Source organism: Oncorhynchus keta, chromosome 33, assembly GCF_023373465.1.
Source record: "Oncorhynchus keta strain PuntledgeMale-10-30-2019 chromosome 33, Oket_V2, whole genome shotgun sequence".
In the NCBI taxonomy this organism is placed as follows: Eukaryota; Metazoa; Chordata; class Actinopteri; order Salmoniformes; family Salmonidae; genus Oncorhynchus; species Oncorhynchus keta.
This window is the reverse complement of record NC_068453.1, coordinates 841,035-855,581: the sequence shown is the minus strand read 5'-3', so window position 1 is coordinate 855,581 and position 14,547 is coordinate 841,035. Positions and strand designations below refer to the sequence as shown.

General features: G+C 40.0%; 2 protein-coding genes across 2 annotated transcripts in view; both read left to right on the top strand.

Moving 5' to 3' along the window:
* The window catches only part of col4a3 (collagen, type IV, alpha 3), a 117,007-nt gene extending 110,587 nt beyond the window's left edge, over window positions 1-6,420 (top strand). Inside the window, exons 51-52 of the mRNA XM_035748320.2 lie at window positions 610-782; window positions 1,022-6,420. Of these exons, the coding sequence (XP_035604213.1) occupies window positions 610-782; window positions 1,022-1,112 (264 nt within the window). The 3' untranslated portion in view covers window positions 1,113-6,420. The remainder of the gene's footprint in view (window positions 1-609; window positions 783-1,021) is intronic.
* A 1,033-nt stretch (window positions 6,421-7,453) lies between these two features.
* On the top strand, window positions 7,454-11,516 carry LOC118366017 (somatostatin-2-like). Its single transcript, XM_035748319.2, has 2 exons — window positions 7,454-7,719; window positions 11,141-11,516. The coding sequence occupies exons 1-2, from the start codon at window positions 7,573-7,575 to the stop codon at window positions 11,342-11,344; spliced, it is 351 nt and encodes a 116-aa protein (XP_035604212.1). The 5' UTR covers window positions 7,454-7,572; the 3' UTR covers window positions 11,345-11,516.
* The last annotated feature ends 3,031 nt before the right edge of the window (window positions 11,517-14,547 follow it).

Here is a 14,547-nt window from a genome sequence, read left to right as displayed (position 1 = left end):
TGAATCTCATGTCTGATAGGGAAAAATCTGATCGAGAGTGTGCCAGAGGATTGCTGCCATCAGTGTCCTTAGATGCCATCACCTGCCGTTGTACCCGTGAGCAAGGCACTTAACCCCTAAACTGCTCAGCGAGCGCTACTACTCCACCCTCTTCAACCAAGGGCTGGATTCAATCCGTAGTGCTGAAGTTCGGATTTACAGCATGATTCAAATTTAAAGGCAATGTTCCCACGCTAGCGGAGACTGCATTCACAGTTAAACGCTGCATATGTCGGGCTCAATTGGAAATCACCTTTACATTTTGATCGCGCAATCTGTAACGATTCAGAGATATAGATTGAATCGAGACCCAAATATGTGTGTGTGTATATCAGAGGGGCACAGCAGAAGACCAATGTCCATCTTCCGTTCTTCATGGACGCTGCAAGATGCTCCGTTCTTAGACTAGTGTCTCTGCAAATGTTATCCACAAATGTCTATAGGGTGGTATATGTCCAGAGCCTTGGTTTGCAGAGCCTTTGTTTGCAGGTAATAGAGCTCTTCTGCTGAAGATGACATTCTGTCCTATATCATATCATATCATGTAATATATGTCATGTGTGTTCACAGCAAACAGGGGCTGGAGCGGAGGGCTCTGGCCAGCCCCTGGCCTCTCCGGGCTCCTGCCTAGAAGAGTTCCGGAAGATTCCCTTCATTGAGTGCCATGGGCGAGGGACATGCAACTACTACACTGACTCCTACAGTTACTGGCTGGCCTCCCTGGACCCCGAAAACATGTTCAGGTAAAACAAGCATAGTTATTCATTATACAGTGCACATTTTACCCAAAGTTTTCACTTTATCGAGTACTCTAGTGAGTGCCGTATGCAGACGTTCATATTAATTTGAAAAACATGTCTCAGTTAGCTCAATAATTATATAAGTGACTTTGTGCATACAGCTGCAACATCGCAGCAGAGTTACTCATCAATGCATTGCTGTAATGTGGTCTGACGTATGCTCACACTTCTTCCTCCCGCAGTAAACCCAGGCCTCAGACAGTGAAGGGAGACTGCCCGGGTAGTATAGTCAGTCGTTGTCAGGTCTGTATGAAGCAGTGGCAGCGACCCTAAGAGCTGAAGAACTGATGGGGAATGAACTGGAGATGCACCTCCCACTATCAGCCACTGTAGGGCAACAAAGAGACTGATTAATTCTTGCATTTCAATCATGGTGCTTCCTGGGAGACCAAAGGATGTCTCAGTTCTTACAAGTGCTGATCCTCGTTTCCATGTTTCCTCCCCTCCAGTCCTCTCCTCGCCTCACTTTGACGTTTTCAGCAAGGGAAGGACAGAAGGAGAGCGCACAAGGAAACGAGGAAATACTATTGAGATGCAACCCAGTAGTGGCCTCTGCTCAATCTGACGTTTTGTTCTCAGTTTTACGGCTTGTCTGTAGTTTGTTTGTATTGTTAAACCACTGGACTGTTTTACAGTAGATGGTCAGTGTGATCCAGGGCTAGATTCAATCAGTTCAGCATTAAGCCGTGATAACCGACAACTGCTTAGCATAATCATGCGATGACGGAGGTGTAACTGCGTTGGAGCCGATGGCACTATCAAATTAATGTTTTTTGATAGCTCCAAAAGTGAATATGTTGTCACATGTGCTAGCAAAGCAGAGGTCCTGGGTTTGAGCCTCAGTGTGAGACAAATCAGGAGGAAGTGGTTCTTGCTAATCAAGCAGTGTGATGTCAGTAGCAGTGGTGGCGTGACCCGGATGCACAGTTGGGCTTAGGTCGACAGCTGGGGGGTCACTCTCTTTCAAGCGAGTTTAGAAGGGTTGAGGTTGGAAGTTTACATGCACTTAGGTTGGAGTCATTAAAACTTTTTTTCAACCACTCCACACATTTCTTGTTAACAAACTATAGTTTTGGCATCTACTTTGTGCATGACACAAGTAATTTTTCCAACAATTGTTTACAGACAGATTATTTCACTTATTATTTCACTGTATCACAATTCCAGTGGGTCAGAAGTTTACATACACTAAGTTGACTGTGCCTTTAAATTTCAGAAAAATGTCATGGCTTTAGAAGCTTCTGATTGGCTAATTGACATCATTTGAGTCAATTGGAGGTGTACCTGTGGATGTATTTCAAGGCCTACCTTCAAACTCAGTGCCTCTTTGCTTGACATCATGGGAAAATCAAAATAAATCAGCCAAGACCTCAGAAAAAAAATGTGTAGACCTCCACAAGTCTGGTTCATCCTTGGGAGCAATTTCCAAACGCCTGAATGTACCACGTTCATCTGTACAATCATTCTGAAAAAGCTATCATGAATCCTTCATACATCCTTTGGTTGTTGAAAGCATCTACCCGCTCTGACAACTTAACTTATAAACATTGATAAATCATGTTAAACATAAAGACACAAATAACATTTGTTTTCTTTTGGAATTCATGATTTCAAGCTCAAATGATTGATACCATTGAATACTTGTACAGTAAATGCCTCTTTAACAGCTGGTCCAGGGTAAAATGGTTGTTTAACTCAATGGTAAGGAGTAGGACGGGGGTTGAGAAAGAGATCCCTAGAACAGATGTTAACAGCAAAATAACCATAACCTTGTTGTGTATTATGCTAACTTATAGTACAAAAGTATAAACACCATGGGACCACGCAGCGGTCATAGCACTCAGGAAGGAGTCGTGTTCTGTCTCCTAGAGATAAACGTACTTTGGTGCGAAAAGTGCAAATCAATCCCAGAACAACAGCAAAGGACCTTGTGAAGATCCTGGAGGAAACAGCTACAAAAGTATCTATATCCACAGTAAAACAAGTCCTTTATCGACATAACCTGAAAGGCCGCTCAGCAAGGAAGAAGCCACTGCTCCAAAACCGCCATAAAAAGCAAGACTACGGATTGCAATTGCACATGGGGACAAAGATCGTACTATTTGGAGAAATGTCCCCTGGTCTGATGGAACAAAAATAGCAGGATGAATTCTGAAGTGTTTAGGGCTATATTGACTGCTCAGATTCAGCTAAATGCTTCAGAACTCATTGGACGGCACTTCACAGTGCAGATGGACAATGACCCGAAGCATACTGCGAAAGCAACCCAACACTTTTTTTAAGTCAAAGAAGTGGAATGTTCTCCAATGGCCATGTCAATCACCTGACCTGAATCCATGCATGTCACTTGCTGAAGGCAAAACACCCCAAGAACAAGCAGGAACTGGAAACAGTAAAGGCCTGGCAGAGCATCACCACAGAAGAAACACAGCATCTGGTGATGTCTATGGGTTCCAGACTTCAGGCAACCAAGTATTAAAACTCACAATTTAAGTTATGATTGTTAGTTTGTCCAGTTACTTTTGAGCCCCTAAAATTGGGGGGCTATGTATAAAAATGGTTGTAATTCCTACACGGTTCATACAATAATTTTGACAAAACCCTTAAATTAAATATGAAAGACTACACTTAAAGCACATATTGATTGTTTCCTTTCAAATCTATTGAGGTGGCGTACAGAGCCAAAATGATGCAAATTGTGTCACTGTCAAAATACTTATACCTGACTTGATTATATAAATAATGACACTCAAGGATTTATATCAGCCTTATCAAGGTCTGGATTCACACTTTCCAGTGTTTGAACTTGTAATGGCATGGGATGTTTACTAATGCGACTTGGTGTATAAAGTTGGGAGCAGCTTGTGGATTTGACAGCTCCAATGCAAATACACCACCGACACGGCCCTAAACAAAACAAATGATATGCTATGCAGTTGTTGAATATTGTGGGTTAACGCTGAACTGATTGAATCTAGGCCCCAGTCTTTTTTATACATTTGAATGGAAAGTTAACTGCCTGACAAAGTTTCTGACTGCCTGATGGCTCTTGTTGGATGCTATGTAACAAGGAGGAGGAATGCTGTCTTCACACAAAAGTCAAAAATAATACTAAATGTGTTGTGCAAAAGTAAAATACGCACACAAAAAAAAAGATCTAAAATAATCCACAATTCATGGTGCAAAAGTGAAACATGCTTTTAAAAAGAGTGATCATCTTTTGCACCTTTCCCTCTCACATTTAGTCAAATAAAAATATGAATTTCCCTCTGAATCCAGAGATGTTTTGCAGTGTGCATAGCCTCTCCTTCTCCTTACTGCTACTACTGCTCCATTACCTACAGCATGCTGACTGAACACATTTTGGCTGGGCAGAAACTACTTTTTCTCATGACTGGATACACATTTGAATGAAAAGTTAAGATTGAATTCCACCACTTCATTATCTCCAGCACCATACCACATATGTGCAAACGGCACGTTTTACGGTCTGTAGTAAAATGATAAGAAGAAAAGGTCCTAAGAAAGTGTCACATGATGATGTCATCAACAGTAAAAAGTAATAATGTTGTTGTAAATAATGAATATACGTTTAAAAGTGGTGGAATTCCACTTTAACTGTCTGGCCAGTTACCTGATGGCCTGTTTGTTTGTTGAATGTTATGTTGTCCATTGGGTGCTATGAGTATGCTAGCAATCTGGTAGAAGATTGGTACCTTATTGGGGGTACCCCAAAGCTAATCTTAACCATTAGGGGGATGAAAGAAAATGATCAGTCAGTTACAGATCAGCCGTTAAGGCCAGACAGCTGAACTAGGATCAAGTTTTGATATCTGTAATTGAGTTTTGAGGGAAAAGCATTATCATTTCACTTACAGCCAGCAAGTATAATGCACTGTCATAAAAAATATATGATACTCTAACAATATCTTAGTAGCATCTCAGTGATCCTGAGTTATTAACAATATTTTTGAGTCACATAGAAAGATTGAACAGATTTATCTGTATAAAAGATTGAGAGCCAATACATGCTTATAAAAAGTCATATATGCATTATACCGACATAAGTAAAGTATTACCAAAAAAGCATTTAGCAATGAAACGTGTCGCTCATATCACTAGATCTGATTCCATTAGAAGTTCTTAGTAACTTTATCTTACATTTCTAAACACGGTTGAATACTGCTGTATACCCACAATGGACATAGAGCAATTATGTTGTAATAATCACTTTGTCAGGGAGATATTGAACAATATGATTAAGCATTTGTTAACATGCTCTCAACTTGGCCCTTTAAAAAGATTGAGCTTAAGTGTAGTATTTATATGGAGAGATACAGTTATCATTATTTCACTGTCCATTGGCGTGTTGCATAAAATGACATTTAGACTCTTTCTATGTATTCTTTCCAATGGAACCATGGCCACTGTGTTGATCACTTTAAAAACCAAAGTGAGTAGGCTGTGCATTTCCATTTTATCTGTACAATAATATCACCTTGGCTTCCTTATAGCTTTCCAATGTTGTGCCTTGCCTCCAGCCTTTTAACTGACATAGTGTACCAAGTGCTTCCTTACTTTTCAAACAAAATATTGTACTGTACTTGACGCAAACAAAAGCAATTCAGACAAAGACCCAGAAAAGTGTTGTCTTAATGAATTAGTGGATACTGTTGCACTCTTTTGTATAACCTATGTACTTCATTGACATTGTGTTCCGATGCTCATTTCTGTGTGGTGAATGTTGTCAGCCTTGAGTTGAATGGTTTTCTGTTCCAGGAGGTGCTAAATGAACACAAAGGTACAGGAATGACTTCACTTTCTGCCATACTACTGTGTATATCATCTACTGTATCATCTTAATTTATCTCAGACAGAAGCATAGGGGTATGATAACTTAAACTGCCATGTATAACTGCGCATGGAAATGAACTCAAAGGTCGCTCTTGTTATTCTGTATTGCAAGCAGCAGCCACATGTATTAAACAAATAAGGGTTTCAGACCCCATTGCATGCCCAATGGTTTTCCCTCAATGGTTCTAATGAACCGAAACAGTTCAGAATGTAATCTGTCTGGGTTCATCACACCTGTCTGTGTGTTTTCTGTGCGTGCTTGTGTGCTGTGGTGGAAATGATTTCTGCATGTGAAAGACAAGCCTGGCTTCTCCCCTCTCTGGGTACCAGGTGACTGAGCCCCGCTGAGGGAGGAAGTGCAACTGCCAACACCAGAGTCCAAAGGGATACATTCTAATAACAAGCATATCATATAAGCATATTATCCGGATAAGACATCTTAATTATCTATGTTAACTAATTCGGATTATTCCGCCACAGTGCGATTGTGCGACTGTGTGTGCGTGCATGTGGGTCCGATGCAAATGTTCTGTGCCGTTGAAATGCTGCAACCCATAAATGTAATTTACATGTCCTTTTAACATGCCTCAAGCTCTGCTATACCATTAATCATACAGTTGTACAGTTAATCTGTCATTTCCAAGCTCAATAGTGTAGTTGTAACACAGTTAGAGAAATGTAAGTAGGCATGACAATATTTAATTGTAATAAATGAGTGTTCATTCTTCCCTGCTAGTTTATATTGTTGACATTCAATGAGTTTTTATGAAGAAGTATACTATTGTGTTTTTTTCCTGATCAAAATTGCAATAATGTCGTCCACCAGCTGCAATTAAGCCTGGGGATGAGGGATAAAATTGCATTGACAACGTCCGGCAAAGCTTATTGTAGTTTATGTCTGTAATCCATAGCCACAGGGGAGCAGTGAAGAGCTACAGTAAAATTTAACACAGTGGCAATATCTACAGTATCTACAGTACAGCTTTTTGTGCAAATAAGCAGATATTTCAGCATAAACTGAAATAACTCTTATAGAAAAATATGTATCCTATTAATTAGATTGAGTCTGATATAAAACATTTGGTTTTATTCCAAGACATTCTATGTAATGCTGTCTGAGGGATATTATTCCTTTCAGAATATGCTTTTACAAATATGCAAATCACACTTCAACAAAATACATATCCACAATCCTGTATGCAAGTGCAATGGTAGGGTTTATACAATGTTTACCTCGTAATTCTTGGAAACTGTGTTAACCATTGCAAACTAAATTATGTTAATATTGAATGTAAACCAAGCCTAATCAGTTGATTTTACTGATCCCACAATGGCGATATATGTTGGTAATTAATTAACCCACCAAAAATCTGCTAGAGGAATCTTTTGTTTGGCAGTCTTCCGTGATGTCATCACGTAAGTTTAATATTTTAAACTTAAGTGATGACTCCTGCTTCCTGTTTATAAAGGCTTTTAATGAAGCAGACATTTTCTGGTTGTATTTGACTTAGATTAGCCGTGTGTGCTAAATCCATATTGGCTAACTGTTTTATTGTCGCGCCTCCATATTAAATCAACACGTCTCAGAGGAGCTGCCTTTGTGACGAAAAGAAAGCAGCCAGTGTTTCTAAGTGGTTTACAACACTGCATTCCATCATCGCCGGGCAGCCCCCCACGCCCTGACAGGCCACTTGTCACTTAACCCAGGAAGCAGAGTGATGAGCTGAGAGGGCAAGCACTTTATAAGAGCCCCACAGAACCCCCATCAACAGTACCAGGCCTGCTCCATACCGACTGATCCAGATCCAGCATAGCCCGGTCCAGCTCAGCTCGTCTCACCGCGTCTCATCCCTGCAAACAAAACCCAGCTCTGTTGGAGATGAAGGTCTGCCGAATCCACTGTGCCCTGGCCCTGCTGGGTTTGGCCCTGACCATTTGCAGCCAAGGAGCCGCCTCACAGCCCGACCTGGACCTCCGCAGCCGCAGACTCCTTCAGAGGGCTCGTGCCGCTGGCATTGCCACACAGGTATGCAGCCTACGACACTGGCACACACCACAGGCGGCTGGTGACACCTTCATTTCGGGGAACGGGCTCATAGTAATGTCAGCAATGGCATAAATGGAACGGTATCAAACACATTGTTTCCATGTGTTTAATACCATTCCATTCACTCCCCTCAGCAGCCTCCTGTGGCCCACAAATACCAAACAAAGAGGGCTCAAAAGAAGGAGGAGGTCCATACCAGATTAAACAGGACAGCTGCGTTATTGCGCTCACAGGATTACACTATTCAAGTGAGGTGAGGTGTTCACGCAGATAGCATGCACTGCTTGTGTCATGACACAAAATAATGTGTACAGTAGGGTACAACTCACACAACTATTCAGGGAACACCACTAATGACACCATGAGAACATGAGAATGTGTCATTAGTAAAACAGGTACAGCATAGTCCACACTGTAACATACAGTACACTGCCCTTTGCTTCACAGTGGAACAGACTTACACACCTACCCACAATGGAATTCAGTTAAACAGTCTGTGCTCAGGTTATCACATTCTCAGACAGAAACTATACACATACTAGGGCATAGACTCACTACAGCTAACAGGTCTGGTGTACCTCTTTAATCAGGCAAATTCAAATCTGGACCTCAAATCAGTTCTACGGTTGATTTTCATTATTCCTCTCTAAAAAAGGACTGATTTAGACCCGGGACACAAGTTAGGTGCAAATAATTATCAGGTTGAACAGAAGACCAGCAGCATGCAGGACCTCCAGGCTCAGATTTGATTACTCCTGGACTACAAGCAATAACTTCAGTTGTCATGCCAAAACATGCAAGTATGAATGGGGTCTGATAGTTATATACAGTAGAAGTGCTGTTTTAGTTATATACTGTTGTTGTATACAGAACTCCCATCCCATAAGTGTTTTCTCTCATTCTTGTGTTGAAGACATGATTTGGAATGGTTTGGTTAAGGTCATTGTTGGTAGACAGAGTCAACACACTCTCTAAAAGGACCCACTATAGGCATAAACTGGTTGAATCAACTTTGTTTCACTGTAATTGGTCAATGTCTTGTGATGTGGAATCTACATGGGAAAATGCACTGGATTTTTAAAAAGTCAACGTAAACTTGTTGTTTTGAGGGTGATATTTCAACCACAGGATTATGTCATCATGGTAATCAATTAAATGAATTGTTGCCCACTGAGCGCAATCAATTAAATGTTATTTAAAGTGCATTTAAAATGTGATTTTATTGAGTCATATTCTTTAAGTTAGATTTTAGTTTGAGATGGAAATGTGAATCCAACATATGAATTATTAATTTGTAGACAAACTGGAATGAAAGTCTGTGGCACAGGTGGAACTATCCAAGCAGAATTTGCATCTCCTTCAAATGTTGATATTTGGTTGTGTTGACAACCAAACACAATTCAAGATCACCTTTGAAATACAATAGACAGCCTATTAACTTGTCGACAAGTTATATGTTGAATTTACGTCTCCAATTTAAAGAATTTGATTAAACCAGTGGCTCAGATTTCCTACAAGCTGTATTTTGTTGCATTGTAAACCAAACACAATTCAGTATTACTTTTGTAATTACAGTGAATAGCCTAAAGTTAAGGCTATCTTACAAACTAATGTAACATTTAACCTTAACATGAGTAAAACATCCATGGCCACATTTTGAGGTTACTGTAGCTATAAATATCTATGTAATCATATAAAGTATGCATGTTCAAGATAGCATGCATAGGTCTTCGCAGGTCTGTGTTGATTTTGCGAAAGAAATCGCTATAATATTCTGAGCAGAATCTAGAACAGCATTGATCACTTACTTGCACCATGTACTTTTAACGTAATCTCAACTGCAATCCAGGTCATTTGGTTCTGCTATTAGAAGCACAGTGATACATTCATCTGATGTATGAATGAACAACATTTCTGACATTTGTATTCCCATTTGAACTTTGCTGTGCTTTTAAATTGTTGAAAGAGCAGTTAGGTGACAACCCGAACAAAAATCAGACATTGTTTTTCCATTGGAATTTGGTGTGCTTTTAGATGGTTGAAATCATAGTGTTAATACATTGGAAATTCAACACATTTTGGGCTTTGGGTTGAGTAAGTTGGACTCTCGTTGATCACTGTCTCAATTACCCAATAATCCAAGTTGAAATGATGTGGTGTGCCCAGTAGGGAGTTTGTGTCTCTTAGTTCATTCTGTGTCACAGACACATCCATCTGCATAGAAGACACTGTGAAAATGCAGTTGTTACATGTAATAGGGGTGTGAACTCCAATAGACAATGATATTTCTCAAGCAGGAGATTTCCGTCATTCCCTCCTATGACTGACAATCACGTCTGTCTGAATGCCACTTTCTCATACTAATGACTCACTAGTTAAGGTCATTGACCGCTCACCCAGACAGTGCATATTGCAGCACCTCATCTAGAACGTTTCTCATTTTACAAACTAAATGTTTACTACCAAACATGAAAAAGTCACTGGAACTGTTTGTATGCTGTTGTGTGTTTTTGTACACACAACAGTTATCTGTTCTCAATTATCTGTTGATGGAAAACAAATCTTTCTCTATCCACCCCTCCATTTTCTAGTCAATCAGTTGGCTGGATCAGTGTGCTACAGCAATGCTTGTTCTCTGTGCAGATAGGGCTGATTCCGATTTAGGAATATAAGCCTTTCCTACGCACATCTAAGCATTTGGTTTTCAGACTTACCTTATTCAGACGCGTAACGTGTTCTGCAGGTGTGGCTACTATTTTGATTTGTTTTACCTTGCGTAACTCTGAATACATGTAATTCAACCGCTGAAAACCCTCCCACTTGCTGGCCAACAAATGTTCAGTATATTTATCTTCAGTCATCCCTTTAAATACGGTGTACCTTTTAATGATCATTTCGTTGACAAACTCAATAGAATACATTGACAGAAGGAACGGGGTTAGAATCTATGCATCTTTGTCTCACAAAATATATAGATTCATAAAAAATACAGTGGTTTGATTCATTCCTTATCTGTAGATACACCTCCACCACATCTTATTTTCTTAGATCTCCACTCCGAATAAATAGCAGGTGAATATCATGCTATTCTCATGCTTAAATTCAAGGTCAGAACACGCACATAGAGAAAAGTGCATAAAAACCAGCGCTTAACTGAGGTCGGAATCGGGGCCATAATGAGACAAGAAAACTAACACTGACTGCCTTAATGTGGAGGTGACTACATTTGTGTGTGTCTGTGTGTGTTTGTGCACACACATGAGATTCGCTTTGTGTGAGTGCATTTTGCTGTATGTGTACGTGTAGGTTTGTTTTTGCTGTTGTTGATATTAGCTTGTGCCGATGTGTATATGTGTCTGTTTATATTCTCCCAAAGTATGTGTGTCTTTCCTGCATGTAGGAGTGGAGTAAGCGAGCGGTGGAGGACATTATATCTCAACTGTCCTTGCCTGAGGCCCAGGAAAGTGAGGTGTCCCCAGCGGGGGCTAAAGAGGACCTGCGTGTGGAGCTGGAGCGCTCAATTGGCAACCCCAACAACCTTCCCCCCCGTGAGCGCAAAGCCGGCTGCAAGAACTTCTACTGGAAGGGCTTCACTTCCTGCTGAGGGAAAAAATAAACCGACCACCTTATGACATGACGCTGCCAATCACGTCACACCGCCAACTTACACCTGACGAATGCAGCCAATCAACAGTTAGCTGTGCCCGATGACGGTTCTTGAAATCAACAGAATGTTGTACCTGTCTAATTTGTGAAATAAAGATAAAATAATTGAATTTCAGTGGGTCAGTTCTTTGATAAACTCTTATTTGCATTACCAAAGAAAAGTTCTGGTTGACATGCCCTTTATTAATTTATGCATGCATCTAGTACTGGCTGATGTAACACACTGACAAATACAGTCACACTCAAACACTCACACTAACACTAGGCTAGTGAATGGCCAATCCTTAAAAAGGGCTTTAGTATTTGATATACCCCTACTTGAGGTTGAACTAAACACAATCATGTTTTTTCACATATTTAATGTCTCCCATTTTTTAAATGGATGGTTGTAAATAAATATTTTACTGCAACAGTGGTTAAATTGATAGATATTCTGTCACACCCAATATCAAAACATGCAGGGGGGGCACATAAGCTCATGTAACCCAATATTACAAGCTCTGATATTGCTAAAATGTGGAATACAAGTTGTCAGTTGCCTACACTACAAACACAAATAAACAGCATTAGGATATCTTAATGCACCCTGGAAATACACTATATACAGTACTTGTAAACACAGAGATACAATAGGTGGAAATATCAACTATGAATATTTATGTTGAATGTAAGTTTTACATTTTAGTAGGTTTTAGTAGGTGATTAATAGACAATTTCCAAGTAAAAATTGCTCTCATTTAGTGCTGTATGGTGCTGCTTGACAAACATGCAGTTAAACATGTATGTTGAGGCTACTGTAATCTAATCGGCTGTAAGGAAAACAAGTGGGCTAAGAGTGGAAACTGTCATTTTATATGTTCCACCTCTTGCAGTTAAGTTAGATTTGACTACAAATCCATTATGGCGTCCAAAATCCAATATGGCGTCCACAATACCAATAAATTGTGGTTTAATCACCTGTATATGTTTTAAATGAGAGACATCGCTCAAATTTGTGTACTGTACTTAATACTATTTTTAACTCAGCTATGTTGGTAATCCAATAGGCCTTCCAGAATTATACTCAAACACTATTGCCTGGATATAGAAAAGGCAGCAGAAGTATTCCAAGTCACAAGCCTCTGAGGATTTTATATAAGCATGGCCTTATTTCGATTTAAGCAATAAGGCCCGAAGTGGTGTGGTATATGTCCAATATACCACGGCTAAGTGCTGTTCTTCAACTCAACGCAACGCGGAGTGCCTGGATTACAGCCCTCAGCCGTGGTATGTTGGCCATGTACCACAAACCCCCGAGCTACCTTATTTCTATGAGAAACTGGTTACTTACGTAACTAGAGCAGTAAAAATAAATGCTTTGTCATACCCGTGGTCAGCCAATCAACATTCAGTGCTCGACCCACCCAGTTTATACAGTTTATACCATGGCGTTGTTGAATACTTTTTTCCTATTGGCTTGTAGGGCATGCTAGAGCATCCATTATTTCGCTATAACGCACAGTATATTTGCATGGTAGAATTCAATGACTGTAGTTCATTCTTACATGTTCTATGTTTGAGCTGCTTTTGAAAGCAAAAGTGGAATTGAAAACATTTTTGGATTGTTGAATTGGTTAGCTAAACTAGCAGGATTGTTTGTTTGGTTACTACGGCAACTACCGTAGCTATCTAGTAAACTTGCTAGCTACTTCAGTGGATGTTGAACACATTTCTCCTGGCAAATATGTTAATTTATAGCCATGGTATAAAAAGGATAATGGGGCAACGTCATTCATTATTTTCCATAGAACGCATAGCCTCTCGTTGATTATCCCTTACACAGTGGATGACTGTCATTCATATTCCATTCACCCAGCTCAATGTAACATGGATCGGTTTAGGCTACTACATGATACTAAAAATGTTCCTAAACCCATCATGAGATTGCTCCAACCTAGATTATGAATGAAAGTTTACAACGTAGGTGCATAAGATTGAGAGAAATCTGAGTAATCAAAGTGACAGACATTCTGCTACCTAAGAATAGTAAAGCCCCCTTTACTGGCTCAACTAGTTGACCAATCAGCCTGTTACCAACTCTTTGTAAACCTTTGGAAAAAATAGTGTTTGACCAGATACAATGATATTTTACAAAAAAAAATGATAACAGACTTTTAACCCATTTGTTGGGAAGACAAGCACGGCACTTACAGAAATTAGTGAGAATTGGCTGAGAGAAATTGATGATAAAAAGATTGTGGGGGCTGTTTTGCTAGACTTCAGTGAGGCTTTTGATATAGTCTACTTGTCACACCCTGACCATAGTTTGCTTTGTATGTTCTATGTTTTGTTTGGTCAGGGTGTGATCTGAGTGGGCATTCTATATTGGATGTCTTGTTTGTCTGTTTCTGTGTTTGGGCCTGATATGGTTCTCAATCAGAGGCAGGTGTTAGTCATTGTCTCTGATTGGGAGCCATATTTAGGTAGCCTGTTTTGTGTTGGGTTTTGTGGGTGATTGTTCCTGTCTTTGTGTTTGTTAAACCGAAAACAGCCCTATCTGGTGTTTCACGTTTCTTGTTTTTGTATATTGTTCTATTGTCATCTTTATTAAAGATGTATCAAAATAACCACGCTGCGTTTGGTCCTTCAACAGAACAATTCCGTGACACTACTGCTGGAAAACCATAGGTGTTATGGCTAGGGCTGTTGCGGTGACCATATTACCGCCATACCGGCAGTCACGAGTCAGGAAAGGCTGTCAAATTCCAGGATAATTCTCAGAGCTCTGATGCTGCTGCTGGTCATTAGTAGTCTACCAAACTTGCTAACTGCCTGATACTCAGCACTCTATTGTCCATCTAATCACGCTGACATCAATGCAAATGTGATCAAAAATCTAATCAAACACTTCATGAGCGCCCATGAGCTCAAGTTGCGCAACATTTCTATAGGCTATACAATTGCGCGAGAAAGAGTTATGGCCTCTACTAAAAACAGGAGGATCCCATCAGCTTTCTAGGCCTACTTTATTTATTTCTCAACTTTCCCAATATGAAGCACATTGCTTATATTTACAACAGGAGTATAGCCTACCTGACTGGCATGAAAATGAACCACACGAAATGCACCATCCATTCGTAGATGACATTCGTAGATGACATT

Coding starts and splice junctions, on each gene's coding strand:
- LOC118366017 (XM_035748319.2), top strand. CDS start 7,573: ATGAAGGTCTGCCGAATCCACTGTGCCCTGGCCCTGCTGGGTTTGGCC. Junction 7,720..11,140: donor CCGCTGGCATTGCCACACAG/GTATGCAGCCTA, acceptor TCCTGCATGTAG/GAGTGGAGTAAGCGAGCGGT.